At 41.1% G+C, this 19,498-nt stretch overlaps 1 protein-coding gene across 4 annotated transcripts in view; it reads left to right on the top strand.

Annotated features, from left to right (window-relative positions):
- LOC109029756 (uncharacterized) overlaps nucleotides 1-19,498 on the top strand; it is a 240,872-nt gene that overhangs the window by 205,069 nt on the left and 16,305 nt on the right. For all 4 annotated transcript variants that reach the window (XM_019040373.2, XM_072306197.1, XM_072306198.1 and 1 more), the window contains exons 4-5: nucleotides 6,056-6,168; nucleotides 16,131-16,240. In XM_019040373.2, the coding sequence (XP_018895918.1) occupies nucleotides 6,056-6,168; nucleotides 16,131-16,240 (223 nt within the window). The remainder of the gene's footprint in view (nucleotides 1-6,055; nucleotides 6,169-16,130; nucleotides 16,241-19,498) is intronic.

The raw sequence follows: 19,498 nt of genomic DNA, 5'->3' as shown, positions 1-19,498 counted from the left end.
TATACGTATCCTAATAGTTTGCCTCAACATCTAATCGGAACTTTCTCCTAGACGTTAATTAATTTAAATAATTAACTGTTGAAAGTCATTAATTAAGGAACGAACATGCGGGGGATATACGTCAGATACCGCGCAATGGAATGACTGGGCTCCAAAAACGTACAAGCTTTGTGTTCCGTATATTTGTAGAGTTTGAGTCTTCCAGCAACATCTCAGCTCAGTTCATGACTCGACAATTATCTCCTCTCGTTAGAGACCGGTGGTGCTCCCGCTTCTTCTTATTCGTTCACTTCTTCTTCCTCGTTCTTTTTCGGCGTTTTTGTTTTTAGTTCTTTTCAAAGCAGCGTCAGATCCAAGTCATGTAAATTGCATTATACTCGCATTTATCATGCCAACCTTGATGTCGACTACGCTGCCGAACTTCACTGAAAAAAAAATCTCGGTGTATTTACTAAGAAAAGGGTAAAATTACCAAGAATTCAGGGTTCTATTTGATCCCAGTTTTTTCTTGGTAAAATTACCATTTATGGAATTGGTAATTTTACCGAGAAATCTCGGTGAAATTATTGAACTTTCTCGGTAATTTTACTGGACCCTGGTAAAAACGCCACTATTTTTTATCGACTGTGATAGAATTACCGAGATAAAATGGTAAAGTTACCGGGAATTGATTACCAATAAAAGTGGTATTCTTACCTGAGAACTACAGTAAAAATACCGGGTTTTAGGTAAGCTTACCAGTCTGTCTTGGTAAAATTACCTATAATTGGTAAAAAAAAAAGTGAGATGGTAAAGGTACCAACGGACCTTGGTAAAAACGCCGAGAATTTTTTTTCAGTGTAGGACAGGGAGCAGGAAGAGTAAGAAGCGGCCTTTGGGCGGCGCGCAGCGCCCCGGGGTCGGGCCGCGTAGCCGCCAGGGGGCGGACCCCCTAGTAATATTAAAACATTTTTGACTGCGTAGCACCATATGCTAAAAAATAATAACATCAGAAGAATCTTGGTACCATTTTCTAATAAAGGTTATTTACTTACATGCTAGTTACATGCATGGCTACAATGATTACAGGCTTTTTCGGCCTCTCGAGGCCATCTTCAGAGCAACAGTAAGTAAATACCCTTTAACAAAAATGTATATTACCAAGGATTCTTCTTTTGTAATTATTTTTTTGAAAAACAACAGTTGAAAGCGCGATCTCCCAGCGTGAAGAAGGGCAATTTTTCATGGAGGAATCTGGAGGTTATCCTGCATACCAACAAAAACTTTATTATTCGCGGGCTTCCTTGTGCTGAACTGTAGTGCCTGGCTCATCCTTAAAAACACTCATGTGCATAGGCAAACTAATAGTACATATTATGTTTCTAAAATGATCCAGAAATTGTAGTTCCGAATTGCTAAATGCAGTCCAAATGTGTATCGGACTGTCCGTGGTCATTAGCTCTTAGTTTGCAAGCCTATCAACGTTGAGTTTTTGTTACCAGAACATATATAGAGGAGTGGTTCACGAACAATTTGTGACCGAAAATGCCGCGAAATGTTAATCCAATTCGGAGTCCAGTAGCTCGGCGCTCGGGGTATCTAATAGCTATAGTATCAGATTCTGTTCAGTATCATTCATGCAAGAAATTGGAATTGCGGCGCACGGCGCCTTCATTTCCGCACGATACTCTACGCTTCACTTCGGAGTTAGTTTAGTTGCGCACCTCAGGCGAACCCAACTTTGGTTGATTCTTCTCACCGATCTCATGGATTTTCAGAATTCTCACGGGTCTAAGCGAGCGGCCGTGTACCAAATACACTTACGGAGATCCTAGAGAGGGTTTCATCATTGCATTATTTACAAAGAATGCGTGTACAGACATGAATATCTGTAAAATATCTTGAAAGTATAGTTGCTAGTTACCTTCCCCGTTGATTCTTGCTGTGGATAATCCTCTCTCTTTTTTCCTCTTTCATCCATTTCGTTTCTTTCCTCTTTATTTTATCCTGATGTTGATCGCCGTATAATTTAAATGTTTCACTGCAATGTGCAACATAAAAGCACCGTGACAGAGATTTCGACTATGGGCATTAAGTCGGATTCGTACCGTGAAATCTAGCAATGGCGCGTTTGTGCGCGTTAAGACGGAGGTGAAAAACGCGCGGAGCAAGGTCAAGCACCCCCTCCCCCCTTCCTACCCCTCTCGTTCGGCGTGCGTAGCCCGTGTACTTACGTTTGTTTTCTTTTGTAATTAAGTAGATTCCCCCTTTATTTTTTCAAGAATGAGTCGGCAGAATCGTCCATCCAACCGCCAGATCAGCGATACAGGAATCGGCCACGGAGATACAAGAATCCGATGTATCGCCATCTGATAGGAAAATTGTTTTAAATCAATTGGCTCAAAGGGCTTAGGATATAGAAGACAGTGGCGTGGCGTGAATTGCGATAAATCGATTTTCATTCCATTTAAACCTATGGTGAAGAATCGATTATTAAGGTGTTCGCTGCGAACACCCTGTTTATCGATTCTTTTCCATAGGTTTGAATGGCATAAAAATCGATATATCGCAATTCACGCCGCACCACTGATAGAAGAGCGCCATCGTTGTCTGTTCTAGCTGAACGTCGCTCAGTGGATCGAGTCAATTAGAGAGGTTGGTCATGAAATTTTGGACTGAAACTGCAAATTTTGATGTTTACACAGTCACATTTTAAATTTCAAGGGGTGCTTGAGGAAGAAAACTTCACGCGGAAACCAGCGGAACCACCTTCAGAACCTCGAAGTTTTGTAAAAATGGAATTATGAATGTTTTAAGTTTCCAAATTTTGTCCGACCTGCGGGCTGATTATTGAAATCGATAGACAAAGCTTTAGACAAAGAAGACATAGGGAGTATGGAACGATCCTATTGGTTGAAATGTGTGGTTCTCATACACTAAGGGAGAAAACGATGGACTTACTATCGGGTCTCTTGTGGGTTTCCGTTAGTTAGTCTATTACCTACCTCCTTTGTCCATTGTAACCACCAGCTTCCACCAATAGGTTCCCTCCGTATCCTTTTTGTCATATTTGTCCATAGCTTTGTCTATCAATTTCAATAATCGGCCCGCTGTCCTAATGATTCGATCCACCGTGCGTCGATTAAAGTAACTTACCACACAGTAACATTGAGCATTGCAATGTGTGCTCTCTCATCAAAATTACCCGTAAAATATATACATATGAACACATTGAAAATTTCCAATTCTAACCTGAGCGATAATTTAGTGTCTCTCGTTTAGTCAATTCAAACTTTACGCTCACCAAGGGAAAGGAAGCCTACCGTGATCGAATTGGACACCCAGCTCGCTGCAGTTAGTTTTGCAATGCAATGTTTTTCCAAGAACTGCGGACCTTCTCCAACCGTACTATACGATGAATCAAAAGGGAATTGACATACCTCACTCCCCTCCAATTGAAATTTTAATTTGTACCCAATAAGTTGGACGGATTAATATTATCTTTAATTTGACTTTACCGCAAGGAAGTTATAAATTTTTTCCAAGGAAATACTCGGCCGGTAGGTAACTTCATTTATATAGTAAGAACAGGAATAGCTGAGCTTCGTTCAATCCTATTCTAGAATCAAACACGGGTCGAAAACGAAATGGTTAAACGCATCATTAAAACTTGTAGTAATGGCAACCTCACACAACACCTCTGTTTCACGAAGCATCCTTGCCATTCTCATATCGCATCGTCCATTCAAGGATTCGACGCGCCATTGCCGTTTTGCGTTTGATATTGCATATTTTACCACTGAAGACAATAAAAATTGGTCTATATCACGGAAAATTTGTCAACACTGAATCGAATCTCGGCTCCTGGACCACTGTTCCCCAACATGCGAAACGGACATTGAATCCAGCCGCCGCAGCTAATTGAATCGTTGCCGAGAGGAACGAAAAACGAAGAAAACCCCGGCGCATAATGATCTTGGTCGAATTCCAAATCCAGATGAGCGTTTAACGCTCGGCTAGGAAATGATTGTTCTGCGCTGACCGTCTCGATACTCGCAACTTGCCCGCCGATACCGGACCGCTCAATAGAACACTGAAAAAAAAATCTCGGTGTACTTACTAAGAAAAGGGTAAAATTACCAAGAATTCAGGGCTCTATTTGATCCCAGTTTTTTCTTGGTAAAATTACCATTTATGGAATTGGTAATTTTACCGAGAAATCTCGGTAAAATTATTGAACTTTCTCGGTAATTTTACTGGACCTTGGTAAAAACGCCAATATTTTTTTATCGACTGTGGTAGAATTACCTATCGAGATAAAATGGCAAAGTTACCGGGAATTGATAACCAATAAAAGTGGTATTCTTACCTGAAAAAAACAGTTAAAATACCGGTTTTTAGGTAAGCGTACCAGTCTGTCTTGGTAAAATTACCAATAATTGGTAAAACAAGTGAGATGGTAAAGGTACCAACGGACCTTGGTAAAAACGCCGAGAATTTTTTTTTCAGTGTAAGGCAGGACTTTGATGTGAGGGAGAGTCTTTTGATACGTCAATGCTCTAGAGAGCTGCGTTTTACTGCACTGTCAAAAATTTCAGTCCGAGTTAAAAATTCACAGTTTCTGCTAGGTTATGAGTGACCTCCAGGCCTTATATAGACCTTATGAGCCTCTAGCCAAGGTATGAATCAAAATACCATGCAACATTTACGGTTCTTGACCTTCGTGCTTGGGGGGTGTCATATTTTTTCGACTTCAGTGGGGGGGGGGGGGGGACAACGCCCCAGTAAGAGGAAAATTTTCCATTTCGTCCTTGCCGAGAATGCATGCGGGAATCGCTTCTGTCATATGGGCAATGTGACTGCAATTCTGATCATTGGTTTTCAGTATTCTAAGTTTGAAACTTGGCGCAAATCTATCATAAACTGCTGTTAAGTTCTCAAACGCTTCAGCTGAAATACCTACAAAAGACGATTTCGTGCAGAATGCATGATTCTTCATTGGAAAAATAAAATTTAAAAAATGAAGTAAATATTTTTTTTTTTTTTTTAAAATTTTTTTTAAAAAAGTCGATAAATTGTGAAATTATGATTTTTTAGGAATGCTATTGTATTTCTTTAGCAAGTCTTAAGTCTGTCGAAAGAACAAATCTCCGTTGAAATAACAATCTTGCGTTAAAAAACGGTACACATACGATAAACTTTTTTGGAAACACGGCATTCAGCAAGAATTCTATTAAGAAAAATGTCGATGCATTGCCGGGTTTTTTCCAGTGCGAGTGTTACACGCGTTGGCAAAATTGCCCGGTTCGCGGATTGGGAAACTTTTTTGCCCAGTCCGTGAACCCAACCACACCAAGGGAAAAAACACGGTTTTTCGACAGTTACCACGGTAGTAATGTCACATGGGATTCCACGGTAGTAGAACCATGGATTTTGATGACCATAATGATGAGCACGGTGCTGTTACTGTGTTTGCCGCAATATTATTGTGAGCACAATAATGCCACCACGAGTATGGTCATGCTACTATGCTTACCAATACTCTTACCAAAATCCATGGTTCTACTACCGTGGAATCCCGTGTGACATTACCACCGTGTAACCGTCGAAAAACCGTGTTTTTTTTTCCTCCGTGCACGCTCTTGCTCAGGCCGTGGAAAGGGCAGCTGCAGCCAGTTGACGGAGTAACCGGTCAAAGATCTAAAAATTACGCCCAAGGAGTCAGTCGTTAAAAAAGCAACCAATTCGCGAACCGACAAATGTCTCTCACAAAAGCCAGACTAATTGTGAGTTGATGACGGCGCCTTGATGCAACTATTCGTGATTCACGAATGTGCGTGTTGCCCATTCAAAAATTGAAGGCGCTCCCACTTCTCTCACTTCTTCAGAAATGCACAGAACTTTTCAAATGCAGTCCCGTAGCACCCGAATAAGAGGATACCCACACTACAGCGGAAAGAGTGCCGGCTATTTAAGTGAGTGACGTTTTCTCTTTGCGACAGACCTGCAAACCGTATGTGTACGTTAATTTTCTCCCGTTTTACTAATTTCGGATACATTTTTGCTTGGTTAACAGAAAACTGAAGAAAGGTCAGTGCCGATTGCAGTTCGGATACACAGGACCCTCGAACTAGCAGATGACAAACTCTACGTCATCACCTGCGGCAAAGCAGGCTTCAAAAACGCTAGGTAAGTTATGCACTTTCAAGTCTTTCTATTTCTTTATCTAAAGTGTACAAAAAAAAAAAAGTGTGGTCACCAAGGTAGACAGTGTTTTATAGAGAGCGTTTGTAAATTATGTACGTAACGCTCCAAGGGGGAGGGGGGCGAAAAGAGCGTTACGCCATTTTGTTTTTATACATTTCAAAGGATAGAGACCCACGCCGCAAGGGGAAGGGGGTAAAAATGTCGACTAATTGCAATACGTTATGTATGAACGCTCCAATATGAGCCGTACTTCGGTCTTAGTTACCGTAGTTCAGTTACTCCTGAAGTTTCCGACCAGACCGAATTGTAACAATAGTTCGGTAGAAAGAACCTAACTTGAAAAAGAACTTGGTTGCCTGAACTGCGGACTTGGTTACAGATAGAACGGTGACATAAACCAAATAGCTCGGCTGATATGAAATATTGAACCACGATACAAAATGACCACACTTTTTACTTTCTCGCTTCCCTTGCGGGTAGAGGAAGTTTTGTCATTTTTCTTAGTGTGAAAGAGTATCATGGATGAAGAGACTGTGTTGCAAGGTTGACAAATTACGTGCAAGCTCTTGTGGGCTTGCACAAATAAGCTGCAGCAAACTCGAAAATTAAGGCGAAAGAAAAAGAAGAAGAAAAAAATTAACTCCAGCGTTCTTGTTTCACTCTACAATAGCCTGAGACGAATGTCACTCGAAATAAGTAATATCTCAATGAAGGATTTGCATGTGTCTGAAATTTTGTAAATTTCATGTTCGAGAAGGAACTGTGCGGAGTTAACTGAGCATGAGAATATCTTTGGTGTCTAAAATGAACAGTTTTTAGAGGAGATATGATCAATTTACCTAATCTGGTAAAGTGCATATGTTTAAATGGAAAATTCCGTCTGATGACGCTACAAGGCTGCAGATTTTCTCTTTTCTAAGTATATTTTTTTAAAGTTTCCTGTATCGGGGGAAAAAAAAATCATGAAAGATATTGCGAGCACAGCTCATATCATTAAAGACTCTTGGATGCAGCAATAAAGAAATTTCGTGCGCATTTTTCATTGTTTAGTTTTAATTTCTAAAGGGTATTTGTGATATACTTCAACCGGAGGCGTTACGGTAGATTTAACCGTACTTTAAAATTTCAAGAAGTATGGCAAAAGGGCTCTTAGCTTTGTATCGCTCATTAGTACTTTACTTCTCGTCATGAACATTCTGAATACAAATCAAATGAAATTTCAACTATAGCGGTGTTTTCTTTTTTTAAAGGACTTTTTGGGAGGTAACTCATATCGAGAATAGTAAACAGTTTCAAATACTTTTGAGGTAGAGCCTACCATAGTTTTGCTTCCTTTAAAAATTTTAAAAAACAAAAAACAAATTAACTGTCGATTCTTCATAAAATCTACCACCTCACAAAGCTCGATACGTTTTTGAATGTTTTCTCTTCTTTTTCAAACGAGAATATCTTTATTGCGGAGTTTGTAGTATGTTTCATTGTTTCATGTTGAATCTGCACTTTTCTTATTCATATTCATGTTGGCAACAGCTATATTCAATCCACTTAGCGTCAGAAGCATGAGACTGTCTCAAAGGCCTCAGGGGCAGAAAACACGGGGCAGAAACTTTAAAAACACTCAGCTACTGCCTTGAGGCTCGCTGTATTACTTAATCTCTTTAAATCGTTGCGATGGCGCATGCGCATTACCCAGCCGAAGACCTCTGAAAATGCAAAATAGCCGTCAAGCTCTAATATACGCAGTGTTGATCCTTCGTACCTTGTTTCTACTTAAACAATCCTACATGTTGAGACATTTATCACACATTAATGGGCGATCAGCATGAATGAAAACAATAAGTTTTATTTGATAGCTGATGGCTTATATGCGTTCCAGTTCAAATTGTAAGCTAGACAAGTGAGCCCTATTATCCGATGTTGAAAAAATTATACCCTCAAATTAATGAGTTACACTTAAAATGGACACTCCCTGGCTATTTTAGAAAACATCACTTTATCCCTTTATTCGAAAGAGTCTTCAGCTATGATCTATTCAAGCATTACCGTGATGAAAAAATTAAAATCGTGGCCTTACTGCTTAGAGAGGTAGTTGAGTCCACGCCATTCTAACATGAGTCAACTAATTGGATTTGAGTTTAAATATGTAAGTCCACGTGTGTTAGTAGGAAATGGGACGGGGAGGGGTCATTAGCCAGGATATTATGGGGAGGGAGGACAGTGCTAATACTATATTAAAGTACCCTCTCTAGGGGTTGCTCTACCCGGAAAAAAAAAAAACTCGTGCGTGGGACCCGAAGTTTAGGTCATATGGATCTCTGAAGTTTTCAGATTGAGCATCTGAACACTTTAGGTCTAGCTGTCGAGGTTCGGATCACACATCTGAAACTTCAGTTCTTACATCTGAAGTACTTCGGTTCTTACATCCGAAGTACTTCGGTTCTCACATCTGAAGTTTCAGATGTATGATCCGAACTTCGGCAGCTAGACCTAAAGTGTTCAGATGCTCAATCTGAAAACTTCAGAGATCCATTTGACCTAAAATTCGGGTCCCACGCACGAGTTTTTTTTTCCGTGTATATAATAAGAATATCAAAATCCAAGGGGGCATAGGGGGCGTACGCCCCCCTACTCGCCTGAAAAAGGGGGAAGATAAAAAGAAGAAAGAAAGAAGGAAGGCAGGAATGGAGTAAAAAAGAAGGGATGACGATATACTTTCGTAATTATCATGATGAAGTATTCACAAACTGCATATTATATGCTTTAAGAGTTCGAAAATTTTCTGGGCGGGGACTTCCCAGAGCCTCTTTTACCCCCCACCCATTCGCAAAGTCTGGATCCGCCAATGGGAGGGGTTGTTAAGAATATATGCAAGTCACTAAGAATACTTAACCCTTGACGTAAGTCCATGAGCTGCGAGAAACAATACTTGGATTATTAATTTGAAGTACGTGCGAACTAATGACATTATTTTTTCGAACTGACGTATCTTTATTTGAAGGAACGGCCGTCGTAGTTGGTGCGTTTCGAAAAAAAAAATGAAAAAACTTCGTTCAATTAAAAAATGAAAGGGAAAGCATTACGTTTTTCCCCTAGTCCCCCCCCCCCACCAAGTTTTAGCGTGTATTAAAGTCACTCGACGTGCATCATAATACCATACATATGGTCTCCCATGTCTATTCTGAATCAAATTGGACAAATCGATTTTGCGATATGGCTGTAAATAGAGATAAAGAACGCCGGGCGAACAAAAATTTTTTCCAAGAATGTTTTTTTATTTGAGTAATCCAGGAACCTTAAAACGCCTAAAAATGATGAAATTTTAATTTTTATTTTTTTAATTTTTTTTTTTTTTATGTACAATACTCCCTCCAACTACAAGAAGAGCGAGGAAGTAAAAGTAAACACCTTGCGATTCAGTGCCATTCAGAAGCGTTTCCTCTTCGAAGCCTCCAGGAGACGTATCCGATCTACTCGATTTCGCAGTTTCTTTTATGGCTCCGTATCGGACATACGATTTTCACGTTGCAATGATAGTGCGCTGACCGAAGTGCTGAAGTGTTGACAGGATCTGACAACAAGAATTGACAGGTAGCCGAGAGTCCGGGGTAAGTAGCGTGGCGTGCTTTGCGATATATCGATAGTTATGCCATTTAAACCTATGGAAAAGGATCGATAAACAGGGTGTTCGCAGCGAACACCTTAATAATCGATTCTTCACCATAGGTTTAAATGGCAGAACAATCGATACATCGCAATTCACGCCACGCCACTGTCCGGGGTGCGTTGCTCATCTCTCCGGTGCCCGGGAAAAAGGGCTGGCTGCCGAAAGCTTTTATGGATTTTAAAATATGATGCGTAACGCGTTCGGAGGAAGAGGCTAAAAGCCTCCGCTCATAATGCTCGCCGAGGTTGCCAATGCCGTGGCGATTCTCCCAAGTTGACATTAATAGGCTTAGTGCTTTGATCGATTGATCTGCCATTTAAACCTATGGTAAAATATCGAAAAACAGGGTTACGCCTTAATAATCGATCTTTACCATAGCTTCAAATGGGGAAACATCGATAACTGAGCATTCCCTCGCTACTAATCGCCAGTTTTAAAGAACGGAAAATGATTGCAATACGTCCCGCCCAGGCAGGCTTCCCAATCCAGAATTGATTGTCTATAATGGATTTAAATGTAGCAAAATCAGCGTGTCCAACTTTCGCAAATCATTACCAGGTCACCGGGCCGCAGAGTTGATAATTATAATGAATTTTATAAAAAAAAAATGACTCTTAGTAGGCACGATTGTTTATTAATTTTCCTTATCTTACTCTAAAATATAAAATTACTAGAGTAATCAGTGTTCGAAACTCACCTTTGAGTTTTAGGAGCTATGTGGCGCATCAAGCCCGATTTTTAGGCGCCATTGAAGATTTTTCAAGGGCCAAATTGACTTTTTGCCTGTACATTACGGCGCATTTAGTGAAAAGTTAGTCGCAAGATGTTTTGGTAACAGAACTAGTAAGTAGCTGTAACTTGGGGAAGACAAAAGCACTGAGAATGAAATCGTGAAGAATAGAAAAACCAAGCTTTCACTTGTAGTGCTGAAAATTCTGAGTTTATTCAATTCAAATAGATTTGTTTTTCTTTCTTTATGTGACCTCCTATGAAAATCTAGATTTTTAGGAGGCGGTTTTTAGGGGCCACGTTGGCGCAGAGCCTTCATTTTTTAGGCGCCATGGCCGATTTTTTAGGCGTATTTGGCGCGTCGGCGCCTGTGAGTTTCGGACACAGAGAGTAACGCGTAACACATTACGCCTGAGGTGCAAAACGCTTCGGGGGTTACACTATGAAGTGGTCGCAGGAGGCCTAGCCCTCTAGTGAATAGTGTATGTAACATAATTACTATCGTGACTCCGTATATATTGAAAGGTTTGCACCATTAATTCAAATCAAATGGGGAAAATTGAGACATTTTAAATTTTGAGGTATAAGACTTTCGAAGAATAAGCTTCCGTATGTGACATTCTACCTCGAGGAAAATTTTCTGTTGGATCAGCAGGAATTTCTGTTGAATATGCCACGACAGGAATTGCTCGTTGCATTAACAGGAATTCTTCTCTTTTCGAACGATAATCGTATTGTTTCAATGAGACGTCAAGTGGTTTTTAAGGAATTTCTGGGTAATCTAACGAGAATCAACGTTGCAGCATACTGTTTAACGGTTTGACGCTACTTTAATGGAAAAAAGTTTAAATTTAGAAGGTCTTCATTTTGAAAGTTTTAGAGGTGAGACCACATCCATTCTAGGCATGAACTACCATTCATGCAAAATTTGGTGTCACCCCGAAGAAATCTCGAGCACCCTTTTGCAAGTCATGTACATAGTCTGAATGAAGGAAATAGTACAATTTAGATGGCTGCCATTCTGATGATTCTTCTTCTTCTTTTTCAAAAAAAAAAATTAATTAAAATTAGAATAGCTTGAACAGTCCGGAAACTTTCAAAGCCTTTAATGTTTGAAAACCTTGGAAAGTTAGGAAAACATGGGAAGATTTTGACATTCAAGAAAATGTGAAATTGGCTGGATATTAATTGTTATCAATTCGCTCGTTAAATTTTACCAGGTCCTTCAATCCCTGGAGAGAAATTTCTCTCGGATGCCGGGTCCAGACTCTTAAAAAATTGACAAGAGAAACTACTCTTGATATCAAATCGGATTTTTGCTTAAATCAAGAGGAAATCCGCTTAAATTAAGAGGTTTGGCTCTCAATTCAAGCATTAATGGATTGAATCGAAAGTATTTTTTCTCGTCAAATACTTTAAGAGTCTGGACTCTGGACACAAGAGATTTTTCTCCCCATTAATTCCATGATTTCCATTTTTCGTTTCCTCGGCAACAATGCGCGATAACGCATGCATTGTGCAGATAGAGGCGGCGGGAGGGAATGCAAGTACCTATGCAGGCTCTTCGTAAGTCCGTGACGACGTAATAAAAATATTTTGCAAATGGCCGCCGCCATGCCATGCCGAGTTGGAATCCTAGTTGAATCGATTCCTGTTAAAATCGCACATGTCCTTTTTATGGCGAGCCCAGGTGAAATTATAGCGTTCCAGTGCATCCAAGGTCTCATCAGGGAATGGACATGCTAGGTTTTTGCGAACGGTGTGGACGATGGACGACCCCGTGGAAGCCGCATCGAGGAAAAACATCGTATGAGCATTCAATAGTTGCCTTTCTGCATTTAATACTCATTTTGGAAGACAATAATAGAGTTTTTTTCTCGAAATTTTCTGACACACTAAATCAAATTTCGATTAATTTACTTGTTTATAATCAAAAGGAATAATTAACAGGTTTTCCTAGAATGCGTCTTTTATCAGGATACATCTGACTACGTTCACATGTTGATACGGGTTTTTTACTTAGTGTGGCAGAGGCACACAAGGTCTCTGCCCCCGAGCGTAGTGAAAATTCTCCTCTGCGAATGCTCGGGGCTTTCCCGAAGTTCTTTGCCAAGAGTTCAGCCGTGCCAGGGGAGAGTTTATTCAACCGAGCTCGGCTTTTATCGTCCGTTTCCTCAGCAAATTTTTAAATCGGAGCAGCTAATAACCCCACAACACCCATCGAAAAGCACCGAGCGTACAAAAGCATACTTATCAACTCATCGAGGTTTTATACCTTTGGCTGTTCGCAGAGCTTTTGATTTGTCATTATTTACATGCTTGCTACTGATGTCAGAATAATGATCAACTCATCGAGGTTTTATACCTTTGGCTGTTCGCAGAGCTTTTGATTTGTCATTATTTACATGCACGCTACTGATGTCAGAATAATGATCAACTCATCGAGGCTTTATACTTTTGGTTGTTCGCAGAGCTTTTGAATTGTCATTGTTTACATGCACACTACGATTGTCAGAATAATGTCTTATCTGTCAGCGAACGAACTGGGTACCTACTTGAGATGATGTCAACCGCAGCAATTTTTGTCGGCGATTTTGTTGAGTTTAACAACACATTATACCTCTGGAACTTGACTTAAGTCAGAGATGATGGGTTTATCGCTCAAAACTTAGGAAAACACAACAGATGCGATTGTATCCTAGAAAATATTTTTGCAACCATACATGTCACACACCTCGATAGCTAAAATCCAAAAACCTGAGTCTCAAAATGCCAAATCACAAGTTATTCCCCGTGTTTCATTCCATAAAGTATAGACAACATGTCATATTCCCTTGAAGTTCCATTTAGTTTATCTTTAGTTTGTCAAAATCATTCAGCATAAATTTCAAGCCATATTATTCGTTAGTCTTTCTTTTTTTAAAGAAAAAAAGAAAAAAAATTAATATGAACAAAGATTTTGACACGATGTAACTGATTGTGAGTCACTTTTCTTTGGAGTTTATTCATGGACTCTCGGTCCGATGGCCAAAGTACGCAACCACGTATCTCCATTGCGGAGTTTCAGAATTCCTCCTCCTATTTCATTGAAGAGGAACAAGTCAACTCTATAGCCTAAAATTTGTACAGACTATTCTGCCAGCAGAGAAGAAAAGTTAAGGAAGTTTTTAAGAAATTACGTCGACTGCTTCCCCAAATGGACGTATTTCTATCAAAAAATAGATCTATGTGGAGGTGAGAAACATGGAGTGTGCTCGTCAGTTCTCTGGCCGTCAGAAAGAATGAGAATAATAAAGCGCCAGTGACGTCAAACGGAGGTGGATGCCGGTCTTCTCGGTCGGGGCTCCTCGTAGTGGTCATTAACCATGGTGTCTAGTTTTTAAAAAACCGGGATTCATCAGGGAATGAAAATTTACCGGAAAAATCAGGGGAAAATCAGGGAAACTGTTCCAGAAACCGGGAATCTCTTCTCCAACCACCCAGGGATCATTTCGTGCGAATGTGCGCCAAAGAAATGACTGTAAGATTAATTAAAATCGATATTCATATCTGAAATTGTGGAAAATAATATTCTTTTCCCCAAGAAAATCCCGGGAAAGTGTGAGAAAACTTCGGTTTCTCATCAGGGAATGAGCTCCTGAAAATCAGGGAAACTCAGGGAAAAATCAGGGAATCAGCTTTACGAAGAAAACTAGACAGCATGTCATTAACTCGTGAGCCCTGTTCATAACGCTCTCGTGCCATGTCCGCGAAATCACGCCCGCTTGTACATTGTTTCTTATCCAGCTTTCTAGAGTACACCCCATATTTCTCACCTGCACATAGTTCTGTTTGATGGATCCAAATAAAAAATGAATAATGACAGGAATTGTGCAACGTCGCAAACGGCGGTACGTGGTTCCGCATCCGCACTCCGGCCATCAATTCGCCATCACATCCACCGATCAGACGAGGAGAGGAATCACTGAAAAAACAATATCGGTGTATTTACTGAGAAAAGGGTAAAATTACCAAGAATTCAGGGTTCTATTTGATCCCAGTTTTTTCTTGGTAAAATTACCATTTATGGAATTGGTAATTTTACCGAGAAATCTCGGTAAAATTATTGAACTTTCTCGGTAATTTTACTGGACCTTGGTAAAAACGCCAATATTTTTTATCGACTGTGGTAGTATTACCGAGATAAAATGGCAAAGTTACCGGGAATTGATTACCACTAAAAGTGGTGTTCTTACCTGAAAAAAAAAAAACAGTAAAAATACCGGTTTTTAGGTTACCAGCCTGTCTTGGTAAAATTACCAATAATTGGTAAAAAAAAGTGAGATGGTAAAAGTACCAACGGACCTTGGTAAAAACGCCGATAATTTTTTTTTCAGTGGTGTCCCACTGAGATGAAGTTGACCTTTATTTTTCCAGCCACATTTTGTCGCCCATTTCCCGGCGCTAGGACTCCTCCTCAAATGAGTCGGTTGTCGGTTCACTTGGAAACAAACCATTTTCATTTTTCCGAAGAGTCACGCGCGCTGGCCTTCTTAATGGGGCTCGTAGCTCATGCTCGCACGAAAATGAGAGCGCGGGGTTTTTGCATTACACTACTCGAATACCTGTCCAGTCTTCATGCTCTCCCAACTTCGCAGCATTCCCGACCGTCTTGCTAGAGACAGCTGTCTGCAAACCTTTAATCTAATTTACCGATGATAAGAATTCACCGGGGGGAAAAAATGAGAAAGAGAAAAATTAATTCGTGCCTTTGCATGTGCGTTAAAGCTTAAGAAAAAAAATGTCTGTTCCCACTTAATTTTTTCAAGAGAGCGCATTTCCTCAGAGATTACTGTTTTAGGGGCGCACTGTGCGGCCCTCTGTGGACAAAAATTAAAAATTCACAACTCGACATCTGAGTTTTTTTTTTTTTTTTGGGGGGGGGGAGTTTATTTCTGACTCACAATGATGGTTCATTTCCAAATTTTTCGCTCAAAACTACTTCAAAGTTGGCTAGAAAGTGGGCCGAAAATGGGTCAAGAGTCACTGGTCCATAAGAAATACACGGGAAAAAGTCGTCAACTTTAAATAAAGATTTCTCGCTTGAAACGCAAAATGCTCCGGGTGGTTGACATTTTCCTAATCCTTAGGTATCCAACTTCAATTCTACCAAAAAGATCTTGCGACTTTTTGCGACAATCAGAGATATTTGACGTTAGAGTTTGGGTGTTTCACGTTGCTTTTACATTGTTAGCATAGGGCTAATTCGAGGTTGCCAACCTCGAATCAACTTTTCGCCGCTCTATGCGGCGCGGCGGGCGAGGGTAACCAGCGCGACACGCGCATTGGCGCCTGCAAACCTAACAGAGATACTTCATGCATTGCGTAATGCGTGAAGTATGGCGCCTGCAAACCTAACAGGGATACTTCACGCATTGCGTAATGCGTATCTGTGGGTACCTCGCTGCTTCCGCTAATGTTTTCATTACCTGGAGAGCTGTTCTCTTTAAGCCTGTCATGTTTGCATAGTAGATTTTATTTAATTCTAGAATTAAACTTGTTTGTTTTTCAGGAACGAAACATCTCTAGTGTCTCTGAGACTCCTCGATAAAGGACGAAAAGTACAAGAGGCTGTTTACAGCCACGCTTACACCCTCAGAGCGGAGATCTCCCGGCCGGATGGTAAGTTCCAGTAACCTCCCCTTCCTTGTCGTCTCAATTCTACTTGGACGTATTTCTACCAAACAGACCTATGTGCTAGTGAGAAATATGGGGTGTGCTTGTTAGTTCTCTTTGCGTAAGAGTGAATGAGAATAATAAAGCGCCAGTGACGTCAGTGGCAACGAAAGAGCGCCGGCACAATGGGGAGGTCGTTAGAGGGAGTCTTTAACTCATGAGCCCTGTCCACAACGCTATCTTGCCATGCCCGCGGCTCATGACTGCCGCATTCAGTTGGCACATAGGTCTGTTTGATAGAATGTAATATCCCGCTTTTCCAATTCTTCAAAAGGAACCACGCCCACTTTTACATTGCTTCTTATGCAGCTTCGACGAGCACACCCCATATTTCTCACCTCCACATAGGTCTGTTTGGTAGAAATACGTCCACTTTTTCCGAACTTTTGGTCGGAAAACGCTATTGCTCCCTTTTCATGGAAAGAGCCAATGTTGGGAGTTGGGTGCTGATAAATAGATTTCTTGGCGATCGTCTGTACTTCGACAACCTATAGTACTCGCCACTATTCTTTGAAACATGTAGGGCGTCCGCGGCAAGGTATCCATTTACTCGTGGTTGAGGCCAGGTCTCCTGACTCCATACCCAGCCATTACTTGATTGACCCGGATTTCGGGCAAAATATGCGCCTGCAGAGTTCATCGACGCGAAAGCGCAGTAGATCAAATATCCAGTCAGATTACAGCCGGCTAACCGCAATTTCCAGCATAGTTGCCAATCCCATAATTTCCTCTCCGATTTTCGCGTGCGGTGTCACGAACGTGCCCTTTGAAAAAGTCACCAAATTGATTTATCAAATTTTAAGTGAAATCTATTATGTACGTATTTAAATTGGACGTATTTCTACCAAACAGACGTATGTGGAGGTGAGAAATATGGTGTGTGCTCGTTAGTTCTCTGGCCGTAAGAGTGAATGGGAATAATAAAGCGCCAGTGACGTCAGCGGCAATGATAGTGCGCACTCGAGCGAGGGGGAGATCGTTAGAGGGAGTCTTTAACTCATGAGCCCTGTGCACAACGCTCTTTTGCCATGCCCGCGGCTCATGACTCCCGCATTCAGTTGCCACATAGGTCTGTTTGATAGAATGTAAAATCTCGCTTTTCCAATTCTTCAAAAGGAATCACGCCCACTTTTACATTGCTTCTTATGCAGCTTCCTAGAGCACACCCCATATTTCTCACCTCCACATAGGTCTGTTTGGTAGAAATACGTCCAATTGATTTAATCTGACAGTTGAAGATACTCTAACCACCGAGGTTGTATCTTTTCTTCGTTTATTTTTTAAATTACGTAACGCATGGGTACTCGAGGAATGTGGTATGAGGTTATGTTACAGGAGAACAAAAGTTTCAGTCCAGATTCACGTATATTTGTTAATAACCACTCACGCATGAAGAAACTAAGCCGTATTTCAGCGAGATAAAGTTTTCTAAAGTGCGATGTTCATTGACTTCGATGAGAAATTCGGTTCCTAAGTTTTCAATATGGACGTATTTATATCAAACGGAACTATGTGCATCAAGACATGAGCCCTGAGACCCGTATGAATACATGCATACCAGGGCTCACGTCAACATGCACATAGTTCCGTTTGACAGAAATGCGTCCAATTGAGAACTCCTCCTCCTAGTATTGAAGTAGTTTATACATGAGTGAACTGTTGTTGTCAAAACATCGAGAGGAGAGCGCTAGGAAAATTTTGAGATCAATCCCTTCAAAAAGGGGAATACAAAGGGTTCGTTTGAATTTTGCAGTTCGAACATATAGTTTTGAGAAGAAGCTACTGAAAATTCTGGTCGAACATGCTTAGGGTACAAAATTTCCATAGTATCATAAAGCTGTTTCACTTCCCAATGGCACAAACATATTTGGCCTAGTAGAGAGTTTTCAAAAATCTCAAAACCCAATTTTCCACCGAGCTCAAAAATAATGGCTCCTTCGGAAATTGCCGTTGGACCAGGGTTCTTTGCCCGTAGACGATCGGACAGCTAAAACGGCGAACCGAATTCGGCGAACACTGGTAAAAAAAAACCTCTTGGTTCAAGAGTGCAGTTTCTTGTCGCCGGATTTAAGAGTCTGAACTCTTGTTTCAAGCGGATTTTGAATTGAAACAATGCAAAATCCGCTTGAAACAAGAGTTCAAGACTCTTAAATCAGGCGACAAGAAACTGCACTCTTAAGTCAATGCACCGCGGAATTGGTCCAAGAGGTATTTTTTACCAGTGAAAAATCCGGAGAAAACCCGCAAATTCTCCATTCCTCTAAAACTATGTAACGTTCACTGGAAAAAAAACACATTGGATCTAGAGTCCAGACTCTTAAAAAGATCGACAAGAAAAGATACTCTTGATTCAATCGGATTTTTGCTTAAATCAAGAACCGAGCCTCTTAATTTGAGCGGATTTCCTTTTGATTTAAGCTTAAATCTGATCGAATCAAGAGTTTTTTTCTTGTCAATGTTTTCAAGAGTCTGGACTCTAGATCCAATGTGTTTTTTTTTGTCCAGTGTTCGTGTACCGTGTAAACCATGTAATCGTATCGACATCCTCGATACGTTGATTTCCCTCACCCTTCGACTGAGTCGCTGCGGGCAGTGTGGCTACGTCTCAGCTCCCAGTCGGGAAATCGTATCTGCCGGCCGGTGGGTTAGACAACCCCCCCCCCCCCCGGGCGGGTGGGGGGGGGGGGGGTTCAGACGCGGATGACTTAGGCGTGCGTTTGCCGTTGTAAATCAGACTTAGCCGGGCGGCGGTATGCCGTTGTGACTGGAGCAGTCGCCGCATATCCCGAATGCATTTATGCATGGATAATGCCCGGCATAAGCTCAGCCTCCGATGTGCCCTCCCCCTTCCCCCTCACTCGTAGTCGTAATTACGCCGTTGCCACGAGCGAGGAACATTATTACGTCACAAACTGCCATAGACCTCTGCTCCCGCTCCTGAATTGCTTCCGACTGAGAGGATGCATTTTAGACACCGGACCAAAATGAACTGCAGGCCGATTGTTGAAATTGATAGACAAAGCTAGACAAAAAAGATATGGAGGGATCCTATTGGTGGAAGCGGGTGGTTGCAATGTATAAACGAGGTTGGATGACAGACATCGCAGGATTCCTCATCCTCATCCTTCAATATCGTTCGTTTGGGTGCACACTTTTGTGATACCATGGACAACCAGGATTGAGTTGTCTTAACTCAGGGTGTAA

The sequence above is a fragment of the Bemisia tabaci genome, chromosome 1 (assembly GCF_918797505.1).
Source record: "Bemisia tabaci chromosome 1, PGI_BMITA_v3".
Taxonomy (NCBI): Eukaryota; Metazoa; Arthropoda; class Insecta; order Hemiptera; family Aleyrodidae; genus Bemisia; species Bemisia tabaci.
This window is presented reverse-complemented; position numbering and strand designations above follow the sequence as displayed.